Source organism: Heterodontus francisci, chromosome 20, assembly GCF_036365525.1.
Source record: "Heterodontus francisci isolate sHetFra1 chromosome 20, sHetFra1.hap1, whole genome shotgun sequence".
Classification (NCBI taxonomy): domain Eukaryota; kingdom Metazoa; phylum Chordata; class Chondrichthyes; order Heterodontiformes; family Heterodontidae; genus Heterodontus; species Heterodontus francisci.
In genome coordinates, this window is record NC_090390.1 from 55,424,485 (window position 1) to 55,448,251 (window position 23,767).

The following is a 23,767-nucleotide window of genomic DNA, read 5'->3' on the forward strand; positions in this document are numbered from 1 at the left end:
TGGGGTTTTTCCTCTGACATGATTGCAGCTGGCTCTCCATCTGCTCCTAGGGTGTTGTGTCCTGGTGATCAGGTGCAGACGTTCTGTGTCCTGGTGCAGGGGTCTTCAACTCTGATGCAGGGGTCCTGAATTCTGCAGGAGGAGCCTTCAGCAATGCTCCTGTGGCAATGGTTTGCAGCAAGGTAGCAGTACATGCAGGGCTGGCAGCCCTTTAAATATGTCGCCAGCACCTGCCTTTCAATCAGGTGATGCCACCAACAGAGCCTCGTTGCCCTCCTCTGCGCTTCCATTGCACAGGCCCTGTGTCTCCAATCAGATAATTGGCCGGCTGCCGTGTAACTGTGTTTGGCCAGCTGTGAGCTCCTAAACATGGCCCTTGGTCTGAGCTAAATTAGGTGGTCTCAGCCAAGGTAGCATTTCAGGAACTAAAATGGCTTGGCACTTCTTGTCTAGAACAGGGGCAGATTTATCAGTGTGTTACAACCAGGTGAGAAAGAGGTCTAGAGTTCCCTTTCAGCTGTCACCTGGTTTTACTGTAACAGGTTTTATTTTTTAAACACACTGTTTTTAGCTTCCCCTTGATGAATCTTTGTTCACCGCTTTCCAATTATGAGGCAAAGAAACCAGTGCAAACAGGCTTTCTTAGGTTTAAAGAAGAAAGGTGAAATTTTATTCAACTTCAACATAAACTCTAATTCGGCTGACGCCTACAGATACATGACGCACCCATGCTAGCATGCATACGCGATACACATATGCAAATAGAGACAGAAAAAAGTATAAGAAATAAAGTGGAAAATTTTGAGGCAATATCTGAAGAGTTGTTGTTACGATTCTTTGAGCTCACTGTAGAGTCCTTGATTGTAGGTAGATCTTGCTTTTCGTTGGGGCCCAGTATTCTTCTTAAACCATGTTCGCTGTAGGAGATTTTTCCCTTTTGGGGCTCATATGTCTTCAGTGGATTCAGAGTCTTGTGAGAAAGAGATGGGAGCAGACAGGAGAGAGTTCTTCTCAGTCGAGGAGCAAACAGACTTTCCACCCAAACTGTTTGTACAAATTCAAAAAACTCAGGTTGCCCAGCAGGTTGGTCATGTGACTAGTTGGTTTGATCATGTCCGTTTGTGTATTTGGCCATCTTAGCAGTCAACCTGGAATGTGAACGCCCCCATTTTCAATGTCTAGTGATCACAAGTCCATTATGGGTTGAATGTATCAGGGAATGTCTGCTTTGTCTTTCCAAACATGGTCTGTTAATATGCAAATGTATTTCCAGCCATGGCTGATCCGTTTCACAAGTCCTTTCTTAACTCCAGTAACAGTTTAAAATCAATGTTCATGACAAAATTGATGTGCCTCATTCTTGGCAAGTGGGAGCCCAGCATGACAAGTGATGCTGCTCTCCATTATTGTGCAGTAAGCACTGTTGGAAAGCACCTTTGTGTGGACATCAGCTGAAGATAGTGTTGTCCACAATTGAATAACCTGGCAGCACACACTGCATAAATTAACACATGAATAATAACTACCTGGGCAAGGTCCCAGATAGCTGCTATCACCCTTTGTACTATACGCCAGCCCAAGTCAGAGGCGAGAAGAAGGGAGTTATTTGGGGGGAGAAATGGGCATTTTATTGTTCCATATGATATATTCTTCAGAAATGGATAATAATTTCACTGCTCAGTGCAATCACAATTCACAGCATTGACAAAAAAGAGATAATAAACAGAGGGAGATGATTTACAGAGATATAAGTTGTTCCAAATTGTTTACAGATCAGGTGACTAGTTCACATACAAATCAAAAATAATGAAGATTCACATTTGTGTAATTTATACCATTATTCTGTCATTTTGCATTATAAGCAGAAAATATTTTTGCTTCATATGGTTCATGGAAAATAGCTGTAGTGGCATATCATCAATGAACCGCACAGGAATGGAGGCTTCTGTAGATCTGTGCCAGATACAATACAATGGAAAACTGATATGGGCAACTCCACACTACGTAACGTTTTGAATGCCAACTTACATGGTTATTTCAGTACAGGATAATAATACTGTCAGTATAATGAAATGATAATACACAAATATGAATTATTACTTGATGGTTCATTCAGCATTCTAGAATAAATTTATGAGTCACTGTCAATAATTATAGTGTTTGACTTTTGTTTGTAGAATCAAAAGAATGGCCTGGAATTTTCTCAATCTAATTTATGCCATAATTGCACCATAATTTACATAGTTGCATTCAGCAGTCATTCCTACAGGAAGTTACACACCAGTTCCCTGCAGAGCTCATTTGTTTACACTGAAATATAAATGCCAGCGTTAAACAAATAGAACTTCAATGTGGCCAATTAGGGTTCCACAATATAAAAGTGCTATTCCTTGGTGGCATGCTTGGAAGTACGAGGTGAAGGATTCTGCTTAAGTCTTTCTTTTTTTAAATTCTGTTCCCAGTTGTGTAGAAATTGCACCCATTATACAAAGATAAGAGAGGTGTCTGGTTGGCATCCTTCTGTCTATGAAAGATGATGGGGCCACACAGCAAACAATCCATTTAGGTGGGGTGTCTTCCCTTGGTGCACCTTTGCTGATGGCTGTGAAGACCAATCCTTGAGAGGCAGGTTCTACCAGAAGTGCTGCACATGAAGCTGCCAAGTGACATAGTGAGTTGTTGTTTTTGACGTTGGCGCCTGTTGCCAAGCTGCTGTAGCAACTGGTCATCGTGGTAGTGTACACCAGTCCACAGGATGTGTCGCATATCCCTCTTTCAACAGCTAGTGACTCCCAGGTGCAAAAGTCAACATTTAGGGCCTTCATCTCATGCTTGCAAACATCCTTGAAGCAGAGCTTTTGGCGTCCTACTGGTCGTCTGGCCCCAGCTACCCCACCATACAGAAGGTCCTTGGGTACGCAACCGTCTTCCATCCTGTGGACGTGTCCGATCCATCGAAGCCACCTTGTGGTAGGTGCCACAAGGCCTATTTCCAGGGGCCAACATCCTGCAGCTCAAGGATGCCTGAAAAACGTTTGAGCCGAGATTAAATCGGGCTATTCTTCATTTGTCCCTGGTGGCTGCCTAAAACAAGCATTAGGTCCCTTAAATATGCAAATGAGGGACCGAGCACCTGTTTTAGGATCCCTTACAGAAATTCAATTAAAATGAGCAGGGCGGCTGTTGGGCCGGCCCAACTCAAGGTTCTTAAATGGCCACTGAATTAAGGTGAGGTTTTGACCTTTTTTAAAATAAAATCCTTTATCAGGCTTACCTGCCAAAATGCTGGCCTGACTCCACATTGATTGCAATCACACTGCTCCCACCCCCTCACTCTCTCATTGCCCGCTGTTATTACGCTCCTGGGACTTATCTTCTGGCTGCTGCCTGAGACATCAGTAGCCCAATATTCACAACTTTCAACTTCACAATTTGCCTGTGGAGAAGTCGGCAGCCCGTGGATATCATGGCAGTGAGGACCAGGCTGGCCTCAGGCTTCCTGGTTGGGGGGTGTGTTACCTGAAAATGGGCCCAGAGAGCTGACCATTATTCCCACTGGACAGAAAATCAATGCAGTCAAGAGGAAGACATGCAACTTTCTTGATGAAGACCTGAAAGCACTTTGGAGGAGATTGAAATGAGGATTTCTGGGTTGCAGGACAGCCAAGCCAGCCAAGATTATGGGTCATGACACATGAAGGGATATGGCACTGGCACTGAGTGCCAAGTTTCTCACTCCCAGACCCAGACCAGAGCAGGACAAAGTTCAAAAACATGATCAGAACTGGAAAGGTAAGACACTAACTCTCTCTTCCTTTCTTGTGCACACTGGGCACTTCCACATTGCAAATGCTCCTGAACAGTGCTCATAGAACTGACATTTCGCATTGCGCTCAGCTTAAGGGCACCTATATCATGCTATCCTGCTGTATACATGGCTGTATAGCTCCCTAAACACACAGCAACTGACTAGTGCATCCCTCAAACATGCTGCACCAATTTGGCACTTCTAAACTCACACCTCTTTCATACCTCCTGTGCAGTAACACTTGAAACACAGTTGATCAACTGCAACTCTGGCATACATTATCTATTTTCTTTGCAGGACGTGTTTTCCACATTACTTATCAGAGAGAGACCACTGGCTGATACCCAGTCTGAAAACCCTTCGAATAGAGGGCCATGCAGCTCCTGGGCTGTGACATGACAGTAGCTGTGGTACATGCCAAGGCTGGTGGTAGGATGCACTGCCAGGTAAATACCTAAGCCCCTGTTATTTCTCCATGACTCGACACACCATCCTTCCACTCCCATTCAACGTGTGCTGCATCCCGAGGGGGATGTGTTCAATCACTCTGCCTAAATACCTTTTTTCCTTCCAGCAGCAGAAATCAATTGAGGAGGAGGAGGAGAAGAGGAACAATTCAAGAAGAAAGCAGGTCTGGGCCTCCATCTCTCTAAAGACCCAGATGAAGAGGAGGAAGACCAGGGCTCTCTTGTTCTGTCCTCTGCTGAGAGCATGCCATCCTCTTCAGCTTAACACCTATGTCATTTGACTGACATGTTCAAAGCACCATTGCCGAGATCGGTGCCGGGAGGGGGCTATTTAAACAATGTCAGGAAAGTTCACTGAGTGAGACACAAAACATGTGGAATCCATAAGAGTGGCAAATAGGGAAGGTTCTAGCCACTTCTCCGCAGAGTCTGAGTAGAAGACGGTTAAGGACTTTAGAGATCAGGAACCCCGACCTCAAGCATTCTCGCTGCAAAAGACCAGCAACATGCAAGGCACATGTGTGCTCTGAGGCTGATATCCCATGATTTGTGGCATCTCATAGAAAGTGTCTGCAGTGTCCAGAGCTCTGATTTGTAGCAATATCATGGAGGTGTTGTCCGGTCTGCAGGAATTGATAAAGCAAATAGCAGCTGGGTTCAGGTCTGTAGTCGATCCCCAGGTAAGGAACACACAGAGGCCATTTGAGGCCTTCATCTTCATGTCAGCATGACTGAAGCTGTGATAGCATTAGAGGACATGTTGGAGGTCATCTTTAATTCTGCCGTCCATTAGTTGGCATATTCAGTGAGTCAGTGCTTCCAGGATTTGATGCCATCGTACCAGCCATCCAGCTGATAACTGTGGTTGGAGATCCAGGGCCAAGTGGAAGGGTGACCCTCGTAGTCCAGATGCTTGTCTCTCATGACAGCAGAACACACCAGCACTCTGGCCTTCTCCCTAAGAACACCATATCATTGGAATCTAGCAGGCAAGCACATGCTACCCAGGAGCTCCCTCCAGAGCCAGCAGCAGCTCCATGACAGGAGCCAGATGCCATTAATCAAAGGCTTCCTCAGACCCATGACCCTTCAATCCAGCATCAAAAGCCCACCACTTCCTACCTCCCTGGCCCTCAGGCCACTATTAGATGCAGCACTAGAATAGGTGATAGAAAGGCACATCTAGGTGTCAGGAGGACACACAGTGTTAGGAAGCAGTAGAATGAGTTATTTATGAAGGCTACTTTATACATTGTTTTCTCTAGGGGCTGCTCCTTGATGTAGTGAGAAGGGTTCTTTACTCCTATGAAACTGAGAGCTGTGCTTGTGTAACTTCTGATAGGACAACCCAAGTCAGACAGATTCAAAGATGGCACTCCTAGGAATATTGGATGTCAGTTTAAAGAACGGTCCACATAAAAATGCCTTTTGTAATGAGGCAGTAATGTATAGTACAGGTCTCAGTGAGCAAAAAGTCAAAATAATTGCTGAGAAACTCACAAGAAAGTTGCAAAAATCTAAGAAAAGAGTTTGAGGACCACAGTTCTCAAACTCCTCAACTACATTGAAATCAGGTGACAGGGACTGTGCACTGGTGGCGTTAAAGTGGGAAACTCTTGCCAGCTGTGCCATTGAATGCAGCGGAGTTATGGAAATGAGAAGTACAGGGTTTCATTGGGCAGATAATGGAAATGGTCAAAAAGAATGGGTCGACTTGCATACAGAAATTTATCAGTGCGAAAGTGGCAGAAATCACTTACAAGTTTCCTTACTAAAAAAGGGGCGTGATTGTACATTATAATTAAAGCGAAAAATACGAGAAAATTCCAGGACAATGTCTTACCAATGAAAGTGACTTCAAGACATGCTTCCAATTACATTAATGCTGCCACAGTTGACTCATAAAAGAACACCATTAAGTCAGTGTCACTGACGTCTCTGATCAAATGTGGAGCACAGAACATACTGATTGGCACAAATATCTTTGTTACTAGCAACCTAACGAATCAAAAGTTACTATCTGGTAAAATGTCACAATTTTCTCTCTTTTGATAAATGTTACTATCTATAGTATATTCAAAAAATCTTGTTCCTACACACACTTCCTGTCTACAAAACCTCACTTCCCATTCACATATTTTTGTCCCACTTTTGTATCAGCTTTTCCCATTATAAATTACTATGCTGATGTTTGTAATGGCAACAGCCTGTGTAAACTTGTTGCATTGCAATTATACCTCATGCCAGTGGTGCCATTATTGCAATTCAGTTTTACATTTCCAAACTCTTGTCTGTACTGCTGAGAAACTTTTGTGTTGCAACCAGCTCTAGTTCTGTTTCCTACATTATTTGCCAGCTTTGTTGCTTAACTATGACTGTAATACAAAATCAAAATATTTTATTAAATCAGGATAGTTTGTTGCCTTAGGGACGGAATTACATCTGCATGCTATGGCCCAATTATCCCCTACCCTCTAACACCATATCAAGTGAGATCGACTATTTTATAATCATAATACTCAGTTTCTTTCTGACTGGACTGTTTTGATTGGTCGGTTTAAGTCTCTTCATGGGTTCATTTGGTGGGCTCACGCAGAGACACGTGGGACCCCAGAGGACTGGAGCATGTGACACACGTGCTGCCAATGGTTGATGGTGGCGGTGGCTGGGTTGGGGTGGGGGAGGGCTGGTGGGGAACAAAAACAGCGGAAGGTAAGGGAAGCCTAAAAACAAAGTTACCCTAGCTGGAGAGGTTGTTTCCGTGAGGAATGGGATGGAATTGATGGGATGGCTTGGGAGGGGTGGATGAGATGAAGGAATTGGTTAAGTGTGACAAATTGGCAAGGACAATAATTTGATACAACTTATCAGTTGAAAGCTATTCTTTGTGCGAAAAATGAAGATCCACTAGATTTGAATGAAAACGTTTTTGAAAAGCTCTCAGGGGAATTAAAAGAATACATCAGCGTTGATTCTGTAGACGAAGATGATGATAACAGTCTATACCCTGCAGAGTTTCTGCACAGTCTAACGCCAATGGACATGCCACCGCACAAACTTAGACACAAGGAAGGAGCTGTTATAATGTTGCTACAAAACCTGAATTGGTAGTGAGGAAGCTGATTTCTTCGATGTTAGATGCTAAAATAACAGTCAGATTTCAAGGAAATAGAGTGTTTATTCCTCGAATAATATTAAGCCCATCAGATGTAAATCTGCCTTTTCAACACAGGAGAAAACAGTTCCCAGTTAGACTTTCAATTTCTGGGCCAGATCTTCTTCACCTGACAGCAGGTTTTGTGCTGGAGGGGAGCCGAAGAATTGAAACGGCAGCCGTCACCACAAAACCTGACGCCGGGATTGCCGGTTGCGATTCTCCTGGTTGTGGGATAGGCCGAAGACTGCCTTCCCGCCCAGAGGTCAATTGAGGCCCTTAATTGGTCTATTAATGGTCACTTACAAGGGCTCCTTCCAGCCTCCGCTGGGATCTTACCTAGCGAGGTGCCCTCCCTGTGGGCTTGGCGGGCCCCCTCTTCTGTGGGCAATTTGTGGCCCACGGAGGACCCTCACCAGGAACCAATTCATCTAGGGAACCCCAACCCCTGGACCGAATGCCCACCCACTCCCCCTTACCAGGGCCATCTGGACTGGCCCCAGTGACCCCACCTCACCTACCTCTTCTCTGTGGACCACAGCTCTCCGCCTGGGTCCAAGGCCTTTGCAGTATCAGCAGTGGCCACTGCTCCCAGTAGTGCTGCCGATACTGCTGAACCACCCACCCTGTGATTGACTGGCAGCTCTTGGGGGCGGGATCCCTGTCCCTATTAAGTGTTTAAAAGGACAGGGATCCCGTCTCCTTAAACTTACACCCCAAAAGAAAATCGTTCCTGGGAGCTGAAAAAATGCAGAGGCAGAGGGGTTCCTCTTGCCTTTTCGACCAGGTGCCGGGAGCCCCGCCTCCTGCACAAAATCCAGCCCTTTATAACTACAGACATGTCACAAGACCAGACTTTTGACAAAATTTGTATTGATATTCCTAGGCTTTATGTAGCTTTTCTCAGTGAGAGTCTTTGGTGAAAGAATAACCAGAAATTCTGTATTTAAAGAGATTCTGTTGCAATAAACATACCATTTCGACTGCAAATGTTTTGCGGGTTTCTGCTAGTAGACAATCCAGGTCTTGGGTTTGAGTGCCTCTTGTTTCTGCTAGATACGTTAGCCTGATCTGGGCAGAAGCATCTGAACCGGTGCAAAAGATCCAGAATTTTAAACGCCAGTGAATTATGCCTAAATCTGCTTTCAGACATGTTTTCCATGATCTTTCACGTTGGTTCAAATTCAATTTGCCTGACTCAAGCTCCATCCACAGCACTAGCCACGCCCCCAGGTTAAAATTGTGAGATTGCGCAATTGCTCTGTTTCAGGAAGGCTCTTCAAAACATACTTATTGGCTTAGGCACACAGGTACTGGTATGCAAGTTTTAAACATTTCTTCAGATCTAAATAATTAATTTATAAGAAACTGAGTATTAAATGGTTCGGTAAAAAATTTTTAAAGTCATTTTCAGTGATTTACAATCAAATTATTCACAGGTGGAGGACTGATTAAAGGCTTTTTTTTCTGATGAACCCATTGTCTGTGTATGAATGAAACTGCACCAAATTACCACTCTTAAAGCTAGTGTAATTGGTGGTGATCATGAAACTACTGGATTGTCATGAAAAAAAAATCCCATCTGCTTCACGAGTGTACGTTAGGGAACAAAATCTGTCTTCCTTACCCAGTCTAGCCTATTTGTGACTCCAGACCCATAGGTTTTGTGAAAGGGAAATCGTGTTTAACCAATTTATTGGAGTTCTTTGAAGAAGTAACGTGTGCTGTGGATAAAGGGGAACTGGTGGATGTTCTGTACTTAGATTTCCAGAAGGCATTTGATAAGGTGCCACATCAAAGATTATTGCGGAATATAAAAGCTCATGGTGAAGGGGGTAACAGATTGGCATGGATAGAAGACGGGCTAGCTAACAGGAAACAGAGTAGGCATAAATGGGTCATTTTCTGGTTGTCAAGATGTAATGAGTGGTGTGCCACTGGGATCAGTGCTGGGGCCTCAACTTCTTCCAATTTATATAAATGACTTGGATAAAAGTACCAAAGGTATGGTTGCTAAATTTGGTGATGACACAAGATAGGTAGGAAAGTAAGTTGTGAAGAGGACATAAGGAGGTTACAAAGGGATATAGACAGGTAAAGTGAGTGGGCAAAGATCTGGCAAATGGAGTATAATGTGGGAAAATGTGAAAATGTCGATTTTGGCAGGAAGAATATTAAAATGTTGAGAGATTGCAGAGCTCTGAGATGCAGAGGCCATCTGGGTGTCCTAGTGCATGAATCACAAAAGGTTAGTATGAAGGTTCAGCACGTAATTAGGAAAGCTAATAGAATGGGCTGGATTTTACCAGACCCCCAACGTTGGCGGTCATGGCAGGGGGACCAGGAAAATACCTCCGGGAGAGGCCCACCATGGGCATCGACGCTGGGAAGGCCCAGCCCCATATTACCGGCTGCGGCAAGGTCTCATGGCGCACCACCCCCCCCACCGCCCCACAACCCCACCACTTGGTGATGGAAATGTAATTTAAATATTTAAATAAATGTTAATTAATGCATAATTATTTAGCTCATCACGATGCCTGTCCCACTCCGATATTCCAACCGGTTGCTGGAACTTCCACACCTTCAGATCTCCGTTTGGAGATCCGAGACCAAACACTGGTGGGGAGAGGGGAGGAGTGAAGTTTTCAGAGTGGAAGCTAGGGGGCAGCAGGTAAAACTCTTGCTATTGGTTGAGGGAATTGTGGGAGGGGATTGAGGATCAAAGTTAATAAAGTTTGAGGGGGGAAGTTCGGGATAGAAATGAAAGTTTTTTTGGGAGGAGAGGGCAATTTATAGATTGATTAGTCATTGGGGGCAGGGGGTGGGAGAGGGGATTCAAACTGCTATTAAGTTTTAATTTTATTTTTTGCAGATTGGGACCTTAAAAAATTTTAATGGCCATGAAGGACTTGAAATCCGTTAAAAATGTGTCCGGCACCTGCGCGGTAGCACCGGACGCCGTTGCTGGGGATGGAGCACCCGCCCCAGCTACGTCATTAGGGGTGGGCATTCCACCCCCTCCATGTAAATGAGCCACCGTGCTAAATACTGCGGCTGCTCCGTGGGGCAAATCCTGCACCTTCACCCGTCGCTTTTGAAAAATCCAGCCTAGTGGTATTGTTTATTGCAAGGGGAATTGAATACAAAAGTAGGGATGTTAAGCTTCAGCTATACAGGGCATTGGTGAGACCACATCTGGAGTACTTTGTACAGTATTGATCTCATTATTTAAGGAAGGATGTACATGTGTTGGAAGCAGTTCAAAGAAGGTTTACCTGGAATGGGTGGATTGTCTTATGAGGAAAGGTTGGACAGGCTAGGCTTGTATCCGCTGGAGTTTAGAAGAGTAAGAGGTGACTTGATTGAAACATATAAGATTCTGAGGGGTCTTGACAGGGTGGATGTGGAAAGGTTGTTTCCCTTTGTGGGAGAATCTAGAGCTAGGGGTCACTATTTAAAAATAAGGGGTTGTCCATTTAAGACAGAGATGAGAAGAAATTGTTTTCTCTCGGGGTCGTGAATCTTTGGAACTCTCTACCTGAAAAGGCAGTGGAAGCAGAGTCTTTAAATATTTTTAAGGCAGAGGTAGATAGATTCTTGATAAGCAAAGAGGTAAAAGATTATTGGGGGTAGGCGGAAATGTGGAGTCGAGGTTACAATCAGATCAGCCATGATCTTATTTGAATGGTGGAGCAGGCTCGAGGGGCCAATGGCCTACTCCTGCTCCTAATTTGTATGTTCGTATGTTTGTAGCAATGTTGTTGGCTCTTAACTTTCCTCTAAAATGGCCTAGCAAGTCACTCAGTTATATCAAAACTACTACAATAAGAATAAAACTGGACGAACCACCCAGCATCGACCTAGTCACCAGATTCGGACACAACAAAGGCACACCTAGCCCAGTTGACCCAGTTCTCCTCACTAACGTCTGGGGACATATCAAAATTGGAAGAGCTGTCCCACAGACTAGTCAAGCAACAGCCTGACAGTCATACAGAATTATATTTTTCTGTCAATGTCCAGAATTTTCCATCACCATTCCTGGGTATGTCCTGTACCACTGGGCGGTACTGTGGCACAGTGGTTAGCACTGCGGCCTCACAGCTCCAGCAACCCGGGTTCGGTTCTGGGTCCTGCCTGTGCAGAGTTTGCAAGTTCTCCCTGTGACCGCGTGGGTTTCCGCCCGGGGCTCTGGTTTCCTCCCACAGCCAAAGACGTGCAGGTTGATAGGTAAATTGGCCATTGTAAATTGCCCCTAGTGTAGGTAGGTGGTAGGAGAATGTTGGGGATATGGTAGGGAATATGAGATTAATGTAGGATTAGTATAAATGGGTGGCTGTTGGTCAGCACAGACTCAGTGGGCTGAAGGGTCTGTTTCAGTGCTGTATCTCTCTATGACTCTCTCTCTCTCTATGACTGGCAAACTGGCAAGACAGACCCACCTGAGGTGGTGACACATTCATGAGGGAATAGCCCTGGAAATCCTTAGCATTGATTCCATACCCTATGAATTCTCATGGCATCAGGTCAAGCGCAAGCAAGGAACCCTCCTCTTGTTAATATCTACTGCCCTCCCCCTCCTGATGAAACATAAGAACGTAAGAAATAGAGCAGGAGTAGGCCATTCGGCCCCTCCAGCCTGTCCCACCATTCAATAAGATCATGCATGATCTGCCCCAGACCTCAACACCTCTCATGCCAGCTCCTCATAGCCCTCAACTCCCCGATATTTCAAAAATCTATCTACCTCCTCTTTAAATACTTTCAGTGATCTAGCCTCCACAACTCTCTGGGGTAGAGAATTCCAGACATTCGCTACCCTCTGAGAGAAGAAATTCCTTCGCATCTCAGTTTTAAATGAGTGTCCCCTTATTCTGTAATTTTGTCCCCTAGTTTGAGATTCCCCCACAATTGGAAACGTCTTCTCAACATCTACTGTGTCAAGCCCCCTCAGAATCTTGTACGTTTCAATAAGATCACCCATCATTCTTCTAAACTCTAATGAATAAAGGCTTAACCTGTTTAGCCATTCTTGATAAGTCAACCCCTTCATCCCAGGAATCAGCCTAGTGAATCTTTTTTGAACTGCCTGCAGTGCCAGTATATCCTTTCTTAAATACGGGGACCAAAACTGTACACAGTACTCCAGGTGTGGCCTCACCAACACCCTGTACAGTAGTAACAAGACTTCCCTACTTTTAAGTGCTGCTCCATGTTGAACATTACTTGTAAGAAGTATTGGAGGGTAGCAAGGGCACAGAATGTACTCTGGGTGGCACCACAACTGACCGAGTTGGGCGAGTGCTGAAGGAAATAGTTTCCAGACTGGCCCTGCAGCAGATGGTGAGAGAACAAGCAAGAGAGAAAAACCTACTTAAACTCCTCCTCACCAATATACCTGTCACAGATGCAAACGTCCATGACAGTATCGGTAGGAGTGACCACCACATGACTGTAGAGATGAAGTCCTGTCTTCACACTGAAGATACCCTCCATTACGTTATGTGGCACTACCTCCTTACTAAATGGGATAGATTCAGATCAGGTCTAGCAGCTCAAAACTGGGCATCCATGAGGCACTGTAGGCCATCAGCAGCAACAGAATTGAATTTCACCACAATCTGTAACCTCATTACCTGGCATATCCCTCACTCTGCCATTACCATCAAGCCAGGGGATCAACCTCGATTCCATGAGGAGTATAAAAGAGCATGCTAGGAGCAGCACCAGGTGTGCCTAAAAGCTTCCAACACAAGATTTCCTGCATGCTAAACAGTGGAAGTAGCATGCTATAGACAGAGCTAAGCAATCCCACAACCAACGGTTGTGCCTGGAAACAATTCTGCCAAACTCTCGTCGACCTGAAACATCCACAGATGCTGCCTGATCTGCTGAATATTTCCAGCATTTTCTGTTTTTATTTCAGTTATTTCAATGATCTCCTGGTTTGTCTTCCATCTTTTGCCCTCTATAAATTTGAGCTAATCCAAAATTCTACTGCTTGCATACTAACTTGCACCGTCCCACTCATCCATCACCCCCTGTTCTTGCTGACCTACATTAGCTCCCAGTCACAGAATGCCTCAGTTTTAAACTTCTCATCCTCATGTTCAAGAAGCCTTGCTCCTCCATACCTCTGTAACCTCCTTCATTCCTACAACCCTTCAAGTACTCTATGTTCTTCCAACTCTGGGTTCTTATGCAGCCCCCCATTTCCTTTGCCCCACCATTGGTGACTGTGCCTTCAGCCGTGTAGACTCTGGATTTCCTTTCTCAAAACTTTATACCTCTCCTTCTCCGCCTTTAAACTGCGGCTTAATATGTACCTTTTTGACCACGCATTTGGCCAGGTATCCTACTGTCAGCTTCTTTGGCTAGGTGTCAGTTTTGTCTGATTAAATTCCTGTGAATTGCCTTGGGATGTTTTACTACATTAAAGGCACTATATAATGTAAGTTGTTGTAGTTATTGACTCTACCATGCCCTTTAATGTATCATCTGCTAGGTGTAAAAGTTTGATTACAAAAATTTATTCTACATTTAATCATCATAAAGTACCCAAAAGTCTTTCACTCACCCATGGGTAAGACTTGTACTCATCAGCCCCTGTAGTTAAAGCGAAACATTTTCTTTTTGAATGTACTCACAATCCAATGACAAACAGCGACCATAGCAGTTCTTTCTCCCCACTGTATTTTGAAGAAAGTTCATAACCATTGTTTTATCTATAACACTATGTAAATGTTAGTATGCTATAATAGTGAGATGTTAGTAAAATAGATTTTAAAAAGTTGGAAATTGAAGTAAATGCTGAAGAACTTTAATTTGATTTCAATTAAACAATTTTATAAGAATTGGCCAGATAATTATCAAGCAACTGTTTTTAAAATAAGGTTCTTTTTTTTAAAGGTATGAATGACTTCAGTTATCTACACACAAACTGCTTTGAAATTTCTATGTATGTGGGCTGCGACAAATTCCCTCATGAGAGTGAACTCCCAGATCAGTGGGAAAACAACCGAGAGTCCCTCCTTGTATTCATGGAACAGGTACATTATAGAAGAAGAGTCATTCACTGTGCTATCCACGTCTATAATTAACACATGTAAGGGAGTGACTATTTCTAGGTAGAGGATATAATGCCATTCTAGTACAAACAAACTGGACTACAATGTGGGTGATAGTAGTGGGCAAAAGAATGAGGTCAATTATCACTTTAGGAGGGACTGACTGATGTCGAAGAGATGGCGATGATTTTGAGGACCTGGCCTCATTTACATTGAAATATGATAAGCCAGACATTCCTTTTGACACAGCTCACAGGATTGAGTCTGGTCAGTATCAGGCTGCTACACCGGATAGCAAGTTAAGTGTGGAAGTGGGGTTGCAATCACAGAGTCGGGTGTCGGCGAGGTCCCGAGGTGCACCTCACGGCCCCATAAATATATTTCTAAACTCCTCCTTGCTGGGCCTGTACAGTTCCATTGCACACATAACTGATCAGAGCGTGCCTGGCACGCACGCTGATCAATTGCAACCTAAAATGTCAATCAGTACCACATCTTAAAAAAGACCAACAGCTTGAAACAGGCACTAGCTTCAGGCACCCAATGGTAGGCCCCATTAAAAATGGCAGTGGCTGCATTGTAAGAGTTAATGTAGTGGTAAGGTTAATGACCATATTTTGAGGCCATTAGCATCCCAATAATAACAGGTGTGACAAATTAAAAGAACCCACTGTTACTTAGAATCCATAAAGGTTTTTGCAGACATGGATGCATTGGCCAAATATCTATATAAATAAAAGATGTGCTGGATAAAGCAACATTTGGTATATTTCAAAGCGAGGTTTCCCCAAAGTTTGAAGCCAAGTTTTCACTTATTTTAGTCTATCAATTTGCTAACATTTATTCATGTGTAAGGTATGTTCTACCTGCTGCAGTTAGGGATCCCACAAGTACATGGACAGGAAAGTAGTCTGTAGTTGTAAGCCATTTCAGGAACCATTACAGCAAATGATAGCTTCTGCTTATGGAGGTGATGACTATGGTGGCTATAATTGTATTCCCTGGATGGAATAAGACTGTTGCACACAATGACTGTCAGTCTGTCAGCAATATACTCATGTTAGTGCTATTACTGCATCATTTCTGGGATGAGTCACCACCACCCTGCTGCATTTGACAGACCCTCTGACACTTCTCCCATCTATGGTAAGCTTAGTGCACTCTTTGTGAATAATTTACTTACTCTTCATTCTTCTGTTCTGTGCTCTATTGCATCAAAAAATAATGCAAGGAGCCAATGTGGAAGCTACAATAGGTTCTTCTGTGTGATTATCACTTTGAGTCAGAGATGATAGTCGTCCTTTGATGCTGGAATGGTGACAATAACCTTAGTTAAAAAAAGGTTCATTGCTCAGAGGACTTATTGTTGAAGCAGCAAAAGATGTACAACTTTATTCATGCTAAAAAGTGGCCTAAATTAGCCTGTCCAAGTCAATTATCAAAGAACTGACTTTTGCTCAATTTATGTTATTTTTGGGTTCAGGTTGTCATTTTCTTCTAAAAATGGCAGCGTCCTTATATACAGCATCAAGAGGTCAGGGGTAAGTATTTGTGAGAGTTACTTCACAAGTGACACATTCTAAGAGCAAAATGTAAAATAAGTCTGCTGCTGTTCAGAGCACGCACCCCAAACTATCACCTCTCACAGTCATATAATAAAAGCAAAATACTGCAGATGCTGGAAATCTGAAATAAAAACAAGAAATGCTGGAAATATTCAGCAGGTCTGGCAGCATCTGTGGAGAGAGAAGCAGAGTTAACTATGATGAAAGGTCATAGAAATGTTAACTCTGCTTCTGTCTTCACAGATGCTGCCAGACCTGCTGAGTATTTCCAGCATTTCTTGTTTTTACCTCTCACAGGCAACCCATTCCTGTCTAAATTCTAACACCACCACCTTGTTGCCATTAGTGCAACAGCTCAGAACTTAAATGCATCAATAGCGATGAATGCAAATTTAAAATCCCAGGGCTTTTTAAATGGTGGGGGCAGGTAGCCCACTTTAATGCACTGGTAGAAGTTGGAGCAGCCCACACCAGGTTTCTCAGCAAATTTTAGCTTGCATCAGGCTATTTGACCATTCTCCACCCTGGGAGAGCAAGATCACCCTCCTCCTGTTCACTGCCCAGACCAGGGCATGCAAAGCAGCATCTGAGAGCCTTTTTTCCCCCAAAAATATACTTTATTCATTAAAATCTGTAAAAAATAAATAAATACATTGCAAAACAGTTCAAAACAGCTCTAAGGTGACATTCCAGAAAGTGCAAAGGAAATCAGTTTTCTTCAATACAGAAGTGAGTTGCCTCACAACCCTTCCATTCCATTTACATGCAATGTACATTTTACAGCAAACCCATATTTTGGTGCATACAGCCCGAGGGGTTTTCCATGGGTTCCAGCCCCTCGGTTCACAATGGCTGGAGGGCCTTACACAGTGGTCTTTCTCCATTGAGACTTTGCAGCGGCTGCCCTAAGCTTTAGTGCGCCCCTCAGCACGTGGTCCTGGACCTCGCAATGTGCCTGCAACTTGGAGAGTCTGTAACTCTCGGTCATAGATAACTCTTTGCACTGGAAGACCAGCAAATTTTGGGCAGACCAAAGAGCGTCGTTCACCGAATTGATGGTCCTCCAGGAGCAGTTGATGTTTATCTCGGTGTGCGTCCCTGGGAACAGCCCGTACAGCACAGACTCCTGTGTTACAGAGCTGCTTGGGATGAACCTCGACAAAAACCACCGCATCTCTTTCCACATCTGCTTTGCAAAGGCACATTGCAGAGGGAGGTGGCAACAGTCTCTTCCTCACCACAGCCACCTCGAGGGCAGTGTGCGGAGGCGATGAAATTCCGGGTGTGTAGGAAGGTTCTGACGGGGAAGGCCCTTCTCACCACCAACCAAGCTACGTCTTGGTGCTTGTTTGAAAGTTCTGGTGATGAGGCATTCTGCCAAGTGACTTTGGCAGTCTGTTCGGGGAACCATCCGACAGGATCCACCATCTCCTTTTCCCTTCGGGCTTTGAGGACATTCCGTGCAGATGGATTGGTGGTCAAAGGTGTCTCACTGCACAAACTTTTTCACAAAGGATAGGTGGTATGGCACGGTCCAACTGGATGGAGCGTTCTGCAGCAATGTGGCCAGACCCATCCTTCGTAACACCGGGGACAGATAGAACCACAGCACGTAGTTACACTTGGTGTTTGCGTACTGGGGGCTCTGTGCACAGCTTGATGCAGTCGCAGACAAAGGTGTTCATCAGGATGAGGGCAATGTTGGGTAAATCTTTTCTGTCCTTATCCAGAAGTTTGAACATCGTGTCCCTCCAGACCCGGTCCATTTTGGATCTCCAGATAAAGTGGCAAATGGCTCGGGTGACCACCACAACGCAGGGGTGGGGTATGGGCCAGACCTGCGCCACATACAGCAACAACGTGAGCGCCTCGCACCTGATGACCAGGTTCTTACCAACAATGGAGAGAGAACACTGCTCCCACGTGCTCAGCTTATGGTTTACCATGGCTGCTCGCTCCTTCAGGTTTTGTCGCATGCCCCAGCTCTTCCGAACCATATCTCTAGCACCTTCAGGTAGTCTGACCTGACGGTGAAGGGGACAAAAGAGCGGTCTGCCCAGTTCCCAAAGAACATGGCCTCACTCTTGGCGTGATTTACTTTGGCTCCCTAGGCCAGTTCGAACTGGTCGCAGATGCTCATCAGTCTGCGAACAGACGGGGGATCCGAGCAGAAGACGGTGACGTCGTCCATGTACAGGGAGGCTTTGACCTGAGTGCCTCCACTGCCTGGGATTGTCACCCCTCTTATACCTGCATCCTTCCTAATGGACTCAGCAAATGGTTCAATACAGCAAACAAACAAGACAGGGGAGAGAGGACAGCCCTGCCTGACTCCAGATTTGATTGGGAAACTTTCTGAATCCCACCCATTGATTGAGACTGAGCTACTGATGTTTGTGTAGAGCAGTTTGATCCAATTGCAGATTCTCTCCCCAAATCCCATTTTGGAGAGCACACCTATCATGTATGTGTGCGGTATCCTGTCAAAAGCCTTCTCCTAGTCCAAGCTGACAAGGCAGGTGTCCACGCCCCTGTCCTGTACATAGGCAATCGTATCCCTGAGTAGCACGAGACTATCAGAGATCTTCCTGCCGGGTCTGGGTGAATCACCAACTCCAGAGCAGACTTGAACTGACTGGCGATGACTTTGGACAGAATCTTGCAGTCTACATTAAGCAGTGAGATGGGCTGCCAATTTCTGATTTCCGCCCTCTCCCCCTTCCACTTGTAGATGAGGGTGATGTTGCCTTTCCTCATGGATTCTGACATGTTGCTGGCCAGGAGCATACTCTCGTACACTTCTAGCAGGTCTGGGCGATCCAGTCCCACAGAGCTGAATACAACTCAACCGGTAAGCCATCGGTTCCGGGAGCTTTACTCGGCTTTTGTCAGCTTGTCCAGAGTTAGTAGTCTGTCCAGACTCTCCCGCATGCTGTCATCTAAGACCTCCATGATAGATGACAGGAAGGACTGGGAGGCTCTGCTGTTTGTGGGCTTCACGTCGTATAGCCCAGCATAAAAGGATTTGCTAATCCTTGGTATGTCAGACTGCGAAGACGTTACCGAGCCATCCTCTTCCTTCAGGCTGCTAATCACAGAGCTCTCTCTGTGTACCTTTTGGAAGCAGAAACAAGAAACACGAGCACATCTCATCCTGCTCAACGGAGCGGACTCTGGACTGGAAGATGATCTTGGAGGCCTCTGTGGCAAAGAGCGAGGCCTGCTGGCTCTTCACCGCTTGGAGATCCTCCTTGACCTCAACCCCCATTGACTGCAGCCGGAGCAGATTTTGCATACTTTTCTGGAGTCGGGACATTTCCCTCTGTCTCTCTCTCGCCCTCTGAACCCCTTTGAGGATAAGGAACCTCTTGATGTTAGCCTTGATCACTTCCCACCAGCGCACTGGAGACTCAAAGAGGGGTTTCACGGTTCTCCAACATTTGTAACTCCTTTTGAGTTCCTCAGGGTTCTCTGAGGTTAGCAGTGTAACATTCAGCTTCCATGTCCCTCTGCCAACCCGCTGATCGTCCTGTAAGTGGCAGTCGGCCAGTAAGAGGCAGTGGTCAGAGAAGAACACCGGCTAGAGATCGGTGGATCTGACCGTGAAAGCACGGGACAAAAACAGGAAGTCAATCCTGGAACAGTTAGACCCATCCGGTCTTGACCAGTTGTATCAACGCTGCGCTCCGTCAGCAGGTTTGCTGAAGACATCGTGCAGCTTGGCTTCTTTTACTGTTTCATTAGGCATCCGGATGTAGCGTCCAGTTTGCTGTCATCACTGCCGGACTGTCCAGCTGCATCAATGATGCAGTTGAAGTCACCGCCTAGAATGACCGGCCTGGATACAAAATAAAGGCCAAGCCTCCACAAGAAGCCAAGTTTGCAGTCCAATAATGTTTTAGAAATAGTTTGTCTGTCACTTCAAAATAGTCTGGAGAAAATGTCATTAAATGGAGAGTTTTAAGCACGCTCCCCTCTGATCCGTCATGCCAGCTGTTTTAAGCACGCTCCCCTCTGATGTCACCAGCAGCAGTGGGAGCTGCTGGAGGACGGTCAGCCGCTCATTGTATTGAACCGGGGCGTACACGTTGATTAACCGGAGCGGAGCATTGTTGTACATTACATCTGCTACAAGGAGGAGACCGCCCACCACCTCCTTAACTTCAGGGATGGTGAAGCTGCCTCCCCGCAGCAGAGTATCCAGGCCGGAGGAATGGGAATCATTTCCCCTGACCAGATCGATGACCCATAGGACCACCATCGTGACCATTGCCTGTAGGTGCTGAGGTGTGGTATTCCACACTCCTGCAGAAACAGCAGGTCGACTTTGACCTTGGCGGGGTGGTGCAAGGTCGAAACACATTGCGTAGTGGATTTAACGCTACGCATGTTAGTCCAAGCAATTTTTATACCCATCTTAAAGTTGGGTGTTGCTTACCACACCAGGTGTCCTTGCTAGTCCCAGTCCTTGGGTATGTTCCTGCATACCCATAGTGTACACAAGCTGTTTCACATTCGTTGGGCTCAGAAACCCCTCCTGGTTTCTTATGGGGGTTTGTTCTGCTGGGATAACATCGGGGGGTGGGGGGGGGGGTGGAGTCTTGTAGGCAGCAAGGCTTGGGCTGTCCTCTGCTGGTGGTGTCTTTCCCCTCTGTTCCTCCTCAAAGACATCACTGCTCCTGGCTTCCTGGAGCTGGAGTGCGCCAGACGCTTTGTTGCTCTCGGTGTCCCGAAGCTGGGGTGCTCTGGGCATCTCGCTGGGGTAGGCACTTTGGGGTTGGGGCGCACTGGACCCGTCACTGCTTCCTGTGCCTCAGAGCTGGGAGGCCTGCTCTTCCAGCTCCTTTGTGTTCCGACGCTTCTTTTGTAGGTGCTGTCTTTCCGGCCCTTCTTCGTCCAATGATGAGGAGCTGCCATAGTCTGTCTCAGAAGGCAGTCTCCTCTTGCCACTGGTTTGGGTGGTGACCTTTTCCTTTTTTGGAGGCTTCTTCTTTGTGGTTTTCCTTTTTACCACTTGCCACTGACTATTTTGTTCATCTGCTGCCTCCTCCTCCATTGATTCTGTCTGTAGAGGATGAGTTTCTGGGCACGAGGTAGTAACCTTTCTTCTCCTTCTCAGATGGACTTTCCTCACTGCAGGGAGGGTTGCTTATCTCCTTCCCAGCACCAGATGCGTTCACCATTCCTCCTCCCGGCCATTTCTTGGACCTTGCTGTCTGTGCATAACTGAGGCAGTGTTTGGGGCAGGTTTTGTAGAGGTGGCCTGCCCCACCATACAGGTTACAACAGTTACTCTGTTTACAGTCCTTTGTGTGATGGCCTTCCTTCTTGCAGTTCTTGCAGACGACTGTGTTGCAGTTGGCCACCACATGACCAGATTTGCCATAGGTACAACAAACTCTGGGCTGCCCCACGTAAACCAAGAAGCCTCGACTTCCCCCGATAGCGAAGATGGAAGGAGGATGGATGATGACTCCTTTGGCATCGACCTTCAAGGTCATCTTGACCTGCCGCTTGCTGGTCCAAATCCCAAATGGGTCCTTGACATCAGTACTGCTCCCGGCCACCTCGACGTATCTGGCGAAGAAGGTGAGTACTTCCATGACAGGAACATGGGGGTTATAGAGGTGGATTGTCACCACCCAGTCATGTTGCGACGGCAGCGTGAAGAGTGGCTCCACTGTGAGGATCGATAACGGCGCCTGGTTTCCCCTCTCCTTGAACACCTTCAGGAACTTGATGCAATCCGCCACATTTTTGAACGTCACGCCGAACTTTCCACTGCTGGGGACGTCCCACGGGCAGACGACGTCTGTAGCTTGGAATCCACAAAAATCAATCAGGGCGGCACAGTGGTTAGTACCGCAGCCTCACAGCTCCAGCGACCTGGGTTCGATTCTGGGTACTGCCTGTGTGGAGTTTGCAAGTTCTCCCTGTGACCGTGTGGGTTTCCACCGGGTGCTCCAGTTTCCTCCCACAGCCAAAGACTTGCAGGTTGATAGGTAAATTGGCCATTGTAAATTGCCCCTAGTGTAGGTTGGTGGTAGGGGAATTGAGGGGATATGGTAGGGAATATGGGATTAATATAGGGTTCGTATAAATGGGTGACTGTTGGTCAGCACATACTCGGTGGGCCGAAGGGCCTGTTTCAGTGCTGTATCGCTAAATAAAATCAGGAATTTCTCAATGAAGAAGGTACGGTCAACAGGTGCACCTCCTTCCTTATCCTTCACCACCACCCGAACGGTGTTACGCACTCCCTGGCCTGAAGCTCTAGAATTGGTTACAGCCATTTGCTCAAAACTTACCTGGAACAGGTTCAAAGACCACAGATCATGGTCTCTCCCCTGCCAGGTAAGCAGCATCTGAGACCCAGGGAGGCACAATCTTCAAACCTAGCAGCCAATATTTCTATTCAGAAGTGTTTTCTTCTTTCTACAGCCAGAATGCACCTCCCTTTTAAGTGGTGCTGGCTGCTATTAAATGGCAACAGAGACCATCGATTTCTGGCTCTCCCAAATAGGCTTGCTGGCTGCACGCCTGACTCATCTGAATGAGGTCCCAGCACAAATGTAACATGCACCCTGTGATCATGTCAACAGTGTACGATCCAATGCTTGAGTGTCTATTTTCTGGTAGGCTCTAATTCTTGGGCCACAGAATGGAAGGGTTGTGAGGCAACTCACTCCTGTATTGAAGGAAACTGATCTCCTTTGCACTCTTTGTATTGTTTGACTTGGTGCTGTTTGGAATTTGTTTGTAATGTATTTTTTTTTTTACAGATTTTATGAATAAAGTATATTTTGGAAAAAAAAATCATTGTCAAATTATTCCACACTCAGACATTTTTTAAAAAGGCACCTTTACAGATAATACCTTTTAAAAGTCAAAAAAGACATTTGACTTGAGAGATATCATTTAAAATGTGTTGTTACTGAATTTTATGATTAATTGCAGTTTGTGAAAACTAGTTTCAGTTAATCAGCTTACATTTATTTACAAGATTAAGCTACAGAGCATTTTGCTTCAATTGTTTTATCAGATTTCTACAAACTGCTTTCTACATATTGTTCTACCATTGGTATATTTATCAGCCTTTATAAATATGAATACAAAATGCAAATAATAGGTTAGAAATCTTACAACCAACCTGTGAATAAAAAATGTTTCTGTGTCATTGATTTTGACACTTAAATCTTCTTAACTCTTGAGGTAATGAAAATTACATTCAAAATGCAGACCATTTCAATGACAACATAAAAAATTGAGATTTCTAATGCTCTAAAGTAGATGTACCTGCCGCAAAGCATTTCTCCATTTTCAGTATTTGCGTGAAATAATGGGAAAATATGAAGCTTTTATATATTTTTTATTTTGGAACAATCTGACAGTAATTCTCAAAGGAAAGTGGATTTGTGATAATGGCATAAACATAGGGAATGACCATAAAATAACACATTTCTCCCATTTTGTGGACAAGATGTTAATGGAAACAAGATTACAATGATGAGTAATACTTGCAATACCGTAAAGACATTTTCTCATAATGGTAAAATTACATTTGTTACTTTATCTTCCTTACTTCTGACCTGCATATAAATCATTGCATTTACATGCAGTGGAGGTGCTAACTAATTTCTCACGTTATAGTACTGTGGTAAAACCTGAGATAGACACTCTAATTTCTCACGTTATAGTACTGT

At 45.1% G+C, this 23,767-nt stretch overlaps 1 protein-coding gene across 1 annotated transcript in view; it reads left to right on the plus strand.

Moving 5' to 3' along the window:
- The window catches only part of cpxm2 (carboxypeptidase X (M14 family), member 2), a 226,790-nt gene that overhangs the window by 183,771 nt on the left and 19,252 nt on the right, over positions 1-23,767 (plus strand). The window contains exon 12 of the mRNA XM_068052810.1: positions 14,342-14,481. Coding sequence (XP_067908911.1) covers positions 14,342-14,481 — 140 coding nt within the window. The remainder of the gene's footprint in view (positions 1-14,341; positions 14,482-23,767) is intronic.